The sequence below is a fragment of the Mastacembelus armatus genome, chromosome 9, assembly GCF_900324485.2.
Source record: "Mastacembelus armatus chromosome 9, fMasArm1.2, whole genome shotgun sequence".
NCBI lineage: Eukaryota > Metazoa > Chordata > Actinopteri > Synbranchiformes > Mastacembelidae > Mastacembelus > Mastacembelus armatus.
Genome location: NC_046641.1, coordinates 20,012,742 through 20,022,572, shown reverse-complemented (window position 1 = coordinate 20,022,572; position 9,831 = coordinate 20,012,742). Strand labels below are relative to the sequence as shown.

General features: G+C 39.1%; 1 protein-coding gene across 1 annotated transcript; it reads right to left on the bottom strand.

Annotated features, from left to right (window-relative positions):
- Positions 1 to 663: 663 nt before the first annotated feature.
- On the bottom strand, positions 664 to 7,824 carry krt1-c5 (keratin, type 1, gene c5). The gene is made up of 9 exons (XM_026321743.1): positions 7,730 to 7,824; positions 6,782 to 7,188; positions 6,318 to 6,400; positions 5,575 to 5,731; positions 4,265 to 4,429; positions 4,031 to 4,156; positions 1,974 to 2,191; positions 1,694 to 1,722; positions 664 to 1,171 (listed from the first exon to the last, which is right to left on the bottom strand). The coding sequence occupies exons 2-9, from the start codon at positions 7,178 to 7,180 to the stop codon at positions 1,056 to 1,058; spliced, it is 1,293 nt and encodes a 430-aa protein (XP_026177528.1). The 5' UTR covers positions 7,181 to 7,188; positions 7,730 to 7,824; the 3' UTR covers positions 664 to 1,055.
- Between the last annotated feature and the right edge of the window lie 2,007 nt (positions 7,825 to 9,831).

The following is a 9,831-nucleotide window of genomic DNA, read 5'->3' as shown; positions in this document are numbered from 1 at the left end:
GTGAAACAATCACGCAGATAGTAAATAATGTTGCAAGACCAAGACATTTTCTTTACACAATTGTATACAATGGAGACACATTTCAAATATCTATTAATTACATTTAACATAACCTTCTAAAAATCTCAGTAATAAAGGAAATAGTTCAACATTTTAGGAAGTATTTATTTACTTTTATGCCAAGAGTTAAGTGAGAAGTCTGATTACGTCTGTGCAGCAAATATGAATCTACAAGCAGCAGCTACTTTAGTTTAACTCAGCTTAAAGACTTCACACTTCATTAAACAGATCAACTGTGTTAATGAGTGTGACATTTCACAGAGCCATGGCACAGTCTACAGGCATTTCTCTGGCATTTATTATCAAACAGATGATTAAAACATTTCAGAGGATGATTGGATAATGAATACAATTTTCTTTTCAGAAGTATGAAATAAACAACAGTTTGATTGTGATTGTTTCTTATTATGTATGATATATACATGAGACCTAAAAACATATTTCAACATAAAAACATCTGAAAAGTAAAGGCAGGTTGCTACACTATAACTATTAAAAATCACACTTAAAATGCTTGAAATAAGTTGATCTACACTGAAAACAAACATTTTTAATTTTTAAGAATATTTTTTTCAAGATTTTTAAGTAAATCATAGGCTCAGTTGGGTAAAATGACTTGATAAGCAGGACAATGCACTGAACAGTGCATCACCTTTATCAACACTTCATAATCTGTTCAAAAGGTTATGAACACTTTGGTCTGTTGAATCTTAATCTGTAAAGTCTAGTGGAGTACAAAGTACCATGTAGCAAATCCTTGAAAGTACCACAACATTGTACTTATGTACTTTACACTGGTACGCATATGCACAGAAACGATTATGTGGCTTAATTTAATCTTCAGTTGCATTTCAGAACATTTCAGTACATTTGGCAAGCTTAAGGCAATAAAATAGAGACAAAATAAGACATAAAATTGGCAAAACGTAACTAAGAGTCAGGAGACACTTTGGGTTTAAGCAATATTACTGCACCTTCTCTGCACACACTTGGACTCATTTTTTACGCTCTTCAATCTGCTCCACCTCACTGGACTCATCTACCACTTTTCCGTTAATCATGGTCTGGGTAACGACCTTTACAATCTTCCTGGTCCTGACATCAGGATCTTCTGTAACACAGAGTAAAACTAGGTTTATCACATAAAATACTGAATGACATAGATCTTTCTTGTCTACTGGAACAGGACTGACCACTGACCACTAGTATTAGTTGGCCATATTGAGGTTATTAAACTCCAAAGAAATGTCATATTTTAACAACCAATCAATACCCTCAACATAATGTAAGTAAACTGCACAAAGCACAAATACAAGAGACAATGTCAATGAGTTCATCCTTCACAGGGTGAATCATTATTTGTGTGGAACAGTTTTTCTGAACTAATCAAGCAGGTGGATCCTGTCCAGATGTCAACAGCTTTCCAGGCTTGATAACACAAGCTGATAATGTTAGAGTGACACAGGATGAGACAAAAGAACAAGCCATCCCTGTTTCATTAACAAGCTATTTTCTATAGATGATACAGTATTTTACAATTGTTCAGTGTTTGAAACCATGTGAAGTGTTGTTTCAGCTAGTTGCATTTGGTCCCTAATAACTTTCAGTAAATAACTTAATAACTTAAACTTACTTTTAGGCGGTGGGGGAGTTTGTTTCACCCTGTAGGACAACAGAATTTGACTTAATCCAATGTGACAGTGAAAGACCAAGCAGGAAGTTGTGCATTTAATATTTGATGCAAGTAAAACACTTCAGCTTTCCTTTTAAGAAATACACTTCATGTGCACCTCTCTATTCTGTTTCATAATCACATAAATATATTTCAAGATAATATTGTTCTTGGAACAATTGTGGTCATAGAACTGTATGTAGTTTTGAGAAAGTATTGTTGTTTCCTTGTTTACACTTACATCTCCTCTCCTTCCAGCAGCCTCCTGTAGGTGGCAATCTCCATCTCTAGGTTCTGTTTGATGCGCAGAAGCTGCTCATAGTCAGTTTTGTTGCGTTGCATGTCCAAACGCAGCTGAGACAGTTCATCCTCCAGATGAGTCAGTGTGGCCTGAAGACGGTCCATCTCCACAGAGTACTTGTGCCCAGTTTCTCCCAGGTTTCCTTCCAATACGCCAACCTGACAACAGACACAGGCATAATGAGTTGTCCTATATAGACTTATACAGTACAAAAGAATGTCAGCAATAAAAATCATGTTAAAATTAATACAAACCCCTCCATATTAATTTTCAAAAGGTGCAACTTAGAGCAACATATTTGAATGATAAATATAGCCAGAGGACAGCCAGGAGAAAGTTATCTTCTTCATTTTTTCCTTTAATTTCAGAATACAGCCACATTAATAATAAACACTAACAGATTATTTGTTACTTGATGCTAGACTAGTGGCGTACAGTGGTAGACGGTGTATATATCAGCTGCTTGCTATAACTGGAAATAACACAGATGACAACAAGCTAAAAGAAACTCTTCACAGAGCTGTGGGGTATTGCAGAATTTAATGCTATTTGTATGTCGATTTTAAATTATAAGCAACTGCTATCACATTGCACTCATTTGATGCAGTGCTGTAAAATAGTTCAGTTCAGTGCATTAAATGGTTGCATGGTCTACATGTACACTAATTCAGACGAAAGGTTAAAGTTTGTGGTTTACCTCAGACTGTTGACACAGGACATGGTGTACTATACATGACACCTCTCTGTTAGGTCCACAACCATGTCACCACTGTCAGACAATCAGTGTATCTTTGATGTACATTTTTACCACCAGTATTGGTTTGTAGACCAGAACTGTTGAGCACCTTTATTCACAAACCCTCACCACTTCACCACAGATACTAGTGACTGTCAGCACAACAATAACTGCATTCAATACTGTTTGCTCACTGTTGGGCTGGGTAAACATCCATGAGCTTTAGTCGCTCACAGTGTACACCTCTGTATGCCTTTTGATCTCTGCTCACATGTAGCAGAAGCAAAGACAAAACATTTTCTTGTTTGACTCTATGTCTCGTCACTGACTGATTATTAGAACACAATGAAACTGCTGTGGACACCTTTTTGCTGTAGCGCTTTGTTGAGAAAACAGCTGTTATCTTTAAATGGATCTAATGTATGCGGTGTGCACGAGAGAACGAAAGACAAGAACCACAAAAAGCCTTTATACAACTGTTGTCACATATGCAGAAGTAATCTCTAATGTCTATAAACAGAACAGTGGTCCTTTTAACATTACATAACAGTATAGAAACTAGTCAGCAAGCTAGTAAAGAAGTTAAAATTAATAGCAAAAGTAATGTATAAATGGGGCAGCATGGTGGCTGAGTGGTTAGTACTGTTGCCTCACAGCAAGAAGGTCCTGGGTTCGCAACCTGGCCTTTCTGTGTGGAGTTTACATGTTCTCCCTGTGCTTGTGTGGGTTTTTTCCAGGTACTCTGGTTTCCTCCCACAGTCCAAAAACATGTATGTCAGGTTGATTGGTGACTCTAAATTGCCCATAGGAGTGAGTGTGAGTGTGTGAGGTTGTTGGTCTCTATGTGGCCCTGTGATGGACTGGTGACCTGTCCAGGGTGGACCCCTGCCTTTCATCCAAAGAGAGCTGGGATAGGCTCCAGCTGATCCCTGTGACCCCGGTTAAGGAATAAGCGGGTATAGAAAATGGATGGATGGATGCATAAATGGTTAAAATTTCCAATGACAGAAATACTTCTAAAAACCTGACCATGTCTACATAAGAAAGGCAAAAAAAGTGGGGTGAAGCATAAACATCATACACTATACACACTGATTTGTCTGTAGTTAAAAAAAAAACAATAACAGGAAACTCAAACATAAAAAGGTTGTGGGCCAGCTCAGGTTTTACTACATGAGAAACACATGGTTACTTATGGAAGTGCACAGGATCAGAGCGCAACCTGTACCATGTGTTGAAGCATGTGTTTGGCGCCTATTACCTGTTTACGAAGGCTGTCAAGCTCGACCTCCAGAGCCTGCAGGAAACGTCGTCTATCACTGAGTTCATTTTGGGCACAACGCAAAGCCTCATTGCTCTCTTTGACCTCTGACTGCACTGCTTCTAACTGCAGACACACATCAAAATAATATATTGTATAATGAATGTAATGCACTCCATAGTACACAAAAAGACAAGTATTAATACCAGAAAAATAAGCACTACAGTGACTCACTTTCTTGAGGTACCAGGCCTCAGCCTCTTCCTTGTTCTTGCAAGCAATGCCTTCATACTGAACCCTCAGTTCAGCCATTATTGCCCCCAGATCAGGACCCTGAGCCGCATCCACCTCCACATTCACTTGCTCGCTGGATAGACGTGCTTTGACGGAGCTCATCTCCTGGAGTGAAGTATATTGTTCATTGCAAATTTACCAGTCACAATGAATAGTCATTTTGAAACAGTAGGTGCATAATTTGAGGTTTCTCATGTTTGGCCAAATAACCGATTTTGCCAGCAACAATGAGAACCTTTGCTTTCAAAATAAAAGGATAGGTTCATAACTTTTTAGGTCTGTCCTAAAACAATACTTATATAAATACTGAAACAGGTTTTGCTTACTGTAATCATTCACCCTGTTCATAGGGGACAATGAACAGTCTGTGATGGAGGACAAAATCTTGATGGAGGACAAAGTCTTTGAAAATGTATTCCAATGTTAATTTTAAGGTAAATATGGAGTTTTGGCAGCCTGACTCAAACAAATCTAGGGTGTCTAGAGGTTGAGGTCTAGATAACTTTCCCTGGACAACTGAGAATCTACACAGACAAATCTAGGGTGTGTTTTTAGTACAAAGTTTCGCTAGAGCAGCAGTGAGGGGTTACTACCACAAAGAGTTTGTTATGCAGCTGTTGAAGTTTAATTATTCCTGATTAACTCATTCTTTGTTCTTCTTTAAGCTTTGACCACCTCAGCATATATAAGTAAAATCTTTAATTTAAGAAAAAAAACTCCAGCTTTGTCTTCAGTGTAGTCTGCAGGGAGCAGTGTGTGAGGCTCCGTCCACATCCTGGACACCACACCTGAATGTCTAAGCACACACAGTCCCTGTGGCTGGATGGGCTTAAATACTCCTGTGTTGTATATCTGGGTGTTATCTTGCTATCATGAAGCACCATGATAGGCCTGGATGTTCACCTCCTGTGGGTACCTGACAAAGGGTGCGTCCATACACTAACATTATCATGTTTCTGGACACTGTTAAACCTTCTGGACTGACCGAGCAACAAGATTAGCTTATGTTAACTTAGTTCAGCTGCGTTGTTGACATAAGAAAAAATACACTAAAAGATACTGCAGCTCAATATCAATACACTCAACTTTCTTTGGCACCTTAATCACATGAGTCAACTGACTTTCACTTCAAATACATCTTCTATTTAAACAGGGCTACACTTCCCAACTTGCTAAGTGTCACATCATACATTCATCAAACATGATCAATGTTTGATGAATGTATGATGTGACCTTGGCAGAGATCTCACCTCGTCATGATTCTTCTTGAGGAAATAGAGCTCCTCCTTTAAGCTGTCCAGGTCTCCTCGTAGAGTTGCAATGATCTGGTCATGATCAGACTTTGCTCTTTTCAGAGCCTGACAGTCCCGCTCTACCGACTGACACAAAGTCGCCTCTGCCTCCCACCTGTAGAAAACACAGTGGAGATTTAAAACCAAAAGGAAAAATGTCATTAGCAGGAATGTACAACACTTATTTGCTAACTCTTTCTCCTGAAATGAATTTTAAAAGAAATTAGACACAAGTACAGACTTTTAAAAAATGAAATCCCAAAATAGCTGAATGGATGATCACGAAAAAAAAGAAAACACCATGCAAACTCAAACAAAAATATGCATGTAATGTACACGAACACATTGCTGCTAATATAAATCACTGACAACTGGGTTACTCATCATTATCATAAAATCAACACATTGTGAAGAAGAACCACAGGGGGGATATCTTGATTCTACCATCTTTGCTCCATCTTTACCTTGCCAACTGTGGACTTCTCAGAAATGAATGATGCCTCTCTGACCTGCACAATCTCTCCTGCACTAACTGATGGCCTGGATGTTCACCTCCTGTGGGTACCTGAGCACCGTGGGAATGGGGCTCTTATTTCACAGCCTGACATAAAGGTCATTTATTCACATTGCTTTGCAGTCTGGCGCTCCCATGTGAACACTCACAGGCAAGCAAAAGAAAGGAACCTCTGTGTGCCACTCACTTGACCCTGAAGTCATCAGCCGCCAGCCTGGCATTATCAATCTCCAGCATGATACGTGCGTTCTCCAGCGTTTTCTTTCTCACCTGAGCAGAGAAACATAGTGGAACGTTAGTTAAGATCAGGCACAGGACTATAGACTATAGACAATGCATTTTATAATGTTAGTGCTCTGATTTATTTAATGTAAGTTATTGGCAAAAAATAACACATCCTCCTATTAAAGCATATCATCACTCTGCACACCGAAACATTTGAATTCTGTACTTCAAGCCAGTGTGTGGCATCCCTGCATTATGTCAGTTGCATAGGTAAAAAGGCAAGACAAGAACAGGTGCCCACACACTGAAGGCATGCTTCAATATTACACCATCAGTAACAGTCAACATGTGACCAACAACCTGTAGACTTTATCTGATTAAGGTGGAGTTTATCAATTACATCACTATGTGCGCAAAGACACCGACCTCCTGCCCGATGGCATGTGCCTGTGCCATCATCCCTTCGATGTCATGCCCTTTTGGAGCCCTCTCAAGCATGAGCTGCTTGATCTTCACCTCCAGTTCAGCGTTGGACCTCTCCAGCGAGCGCACCTTGTCCAGGTAGTTTGACAGCCGGTCGTTCAGGCCCTGCATTGTCTCCTTCTCACTGGCACCACCTCCGAGACCATTGAAGGAGAGGCTGGAGCCCAGCACATTGAGGCCGTTGCCCAGTGAGACAGAGCGGGGCAGAGACAGGGTGTTGACAGTGGAAAGAGGGGAGATGGAAGCCTTAGAGCGGATGCTGCGCCCACTGTCCCTCACAGACATGCTGGAGAAAGAGGGCTGGCGTACGGAGTAGCTGCGCACTGAGAAGGTGGAGGCCATGGTGTCCACTGCAGGAGATTTAGATTAAAGTTAACTTTCTCGACACTTTCGTGTCAATAAGTAAAAAAAAAGGAAAAAACACATGCATAGGATTTATGAATAAAGTTTCCTCTTGATGTTGGAAGCAGCAGATATGAATGAACAGGAATGAAAGTCAAGAATGAACTTTGATTCACATTTTTAGACAGACAAGTCTTCTGATCAAAATTCTAACAATGTTTTACATTGATTTTTAGTTGTGTCACATCTGTTTTTTTTCTCTTTCATGTATCTTTGTAGTCATTTTGCACCTCTTTGTAAAAGATTGCTGACAGTGTTAATTATTTCCAGAGCATTTTGGCTCTGTTCTTTAATAATATACAGAATAAAATGAACGTTCTGCTAGGTTTGGATGCATCACTCAATTTGTGATATACTGTACTATACTGTCAGAACTGTGAGCTTTAAATCTGTTTCATACTGAAAGAAACTGAAAGCCTTATTACTTACGCAGTGACAGTAAGTTAGTTGATTAATATAAACCGAGGAGAAAGAAAGAAAATCACTTACATTTAGCTGTGTTCTTTAGTAGCTCTTCTTTTGTGCTGCTAGATCAGGTTTCGACTGCGACTGATGTTGCTGGACCTGAATTCACAGGTGAGTCCGGCTGCAGAGGCACAACTCATTGTTGGGGTGGGACCACTGTTGCATCCAATCCCACAGCAACAAAAAGGGCATGAAACCTGACACCTGGTGAATGAGGTAAAGAATAACTCTGGTGCAGTGTCATTATCTTAAAAACAATTTATTATCTGCAACATGACAAGTTTGCAAACACTTTCATTTCCTAAGTAATTAATGTTGTAGCTGGTAAAGTTGTGGCTATGTGGCTACTAAAATTTTAAGTACTTTATATACTGCTGGATAGTTTAATATATAACAACAGAAACTGTCACATATCAAGTCATATATCTCAAAATTGTAAGTAAGTTGAATTTTACTGATACATTAACTTTGTCAGGGTGGAACTGATTTTAACTATATACTGTGGTTTACAAAATGATCAAATGCTTTACATGTAAGATCTTTATCTGTAAAGTAACTATAGCTGTCAAATAGTGTAGTGATGTCAAAGTATATTTATCTTCACTCTCATAAAGCACAAATTTGACTTTAACAGCTGTATTTGGCCTCATATCTGCAAACAATGGCATCAGCCTCCTGAGGTCTTTGTCTGACCTGATTCATGAAACTTGGAGCACAAACTAGTAAGCGGGCTGGAAACAGTGGCCATGCAGTCTCCACAGTGATCCCATTGAGTGTGGACACAATGCATGCACAGCAATGTGAGAGGCAGGTTTCACCCAAGGACGGAATGGCAGGACAGGGAAAACAGGGGGAAACAGGAACAATGGAGGGATAGAATGAAAAGAAAGTGAAGACCCTTGAGAAATGCACAAAGAAATGCAGGGCGTAGGTCTCGCCGAACTGGAAACCAGGTTTATATTCACACACACACAGACAGAAACTAGTGTCAGCTATCTCTCAACCCCTTTTCTTCTAATACAGTAGGCTATGTATTATAAAATTCCTCTGGTAAGCATTATTCTCGCTGTAGGATTGGATCTCAGTGACACTGACATGGTTTAGTACCTTACATGCCTTTCAATCCAGACAAATACACACACATACACAAAAGCTTGTGGGGCATTTCTTAATGCCTCACAAGCTTTTGAGGCAATCCTCATGATCAAAGCCACAAGACTCTAAAAGCAAATAAAGAAGATGTGATTTCAGGGTTGCAAGCTGGTTGATTACATTTTGGACCGTTAGTGGGGGAAGTTTCTTTTGTGCCGTTTTGTGTAATCATTATATAGAAGTTATCATCTATCCAGCTTCTTCAGGGGGCAGACACAATAACAGACACCTTAACTCTATCCAGCTTTGCCTGCAACAAGGTTCAATCAACTCCAACACAAGGAAAACTACAATTCTTATGTTCTAATCACAGGAGTATTGTGCTGGATTGCACAACATTGTACAGGTATTTGTATCATTGTGCTTAACAGCAATACAAACAACTCCTAGTGCAACATCAGAATATACACTGCAGAATACATGCCATACTTACATATTGTAACATTTTTTAAATAATACCTCTTGGAAATAAATTTTAAAAAAACAGCTGCAAATGTTGTGGTTTCTTGTGTGTGTGAGGGGTTATTGTTACAGTTTCATGCAGTTTTTCATATTGATTCTCACAACCCACCTAGACTGCAGCATGGATATACCGCCACCTTGTGGGTAAAAAAATATACTACATAATGTAGTATAACACATGCAGTGCTGCAGTTTTACAAGCCAATACCTCATCATGTGTCTTGGTTCAGACAAGAATAGCAGTTCTCTAAAAAACACTTTTTCTCTACGACAGGAGATATTATTTAGGAGTGCCACACTCTTTTTTTGTAGTTTTTTCATTGTTAATCAAGTAATTATTTAACTTTGCTCAAATCAAAGGTTAAATATCCTATAGCAACTGTGGCCATTGAGGATTAGAATATATTAGAATACAGAAAGTAAACATGATCACATCTGGGTGAGTTCTGATCCTGAAATTCAATGAAATATCTCAATCAGCATCACAACCTGTCTTTCTGAAAAAAAAAAAA

Bases quoted from the DNA above. Each gene is read 5' to 3' on its own strand.
- krt1-c5 (XM_026321743.1), bottom strand. From the start codon at position 7,180: ATGGCCTCCACCTTCTCAGTGCGCAGCTACTCCGTACGCCAGCCCTCT. The intron at 4,430-5,574 runs GTGAGATCTCTG...ACTTCACTCCAG, and splicing joins TCAAGAAGAATCATGACGAG to GAGATGAGCTCCGTCAAAGC. The intron at 1,723-1,973 runs GTAAGTGTAAAC...GTTGTCCTACAG, and splicing joins CTGCTGGAAGGAGAGGAGAT to GGTGAAACAAACTCCCCCAC.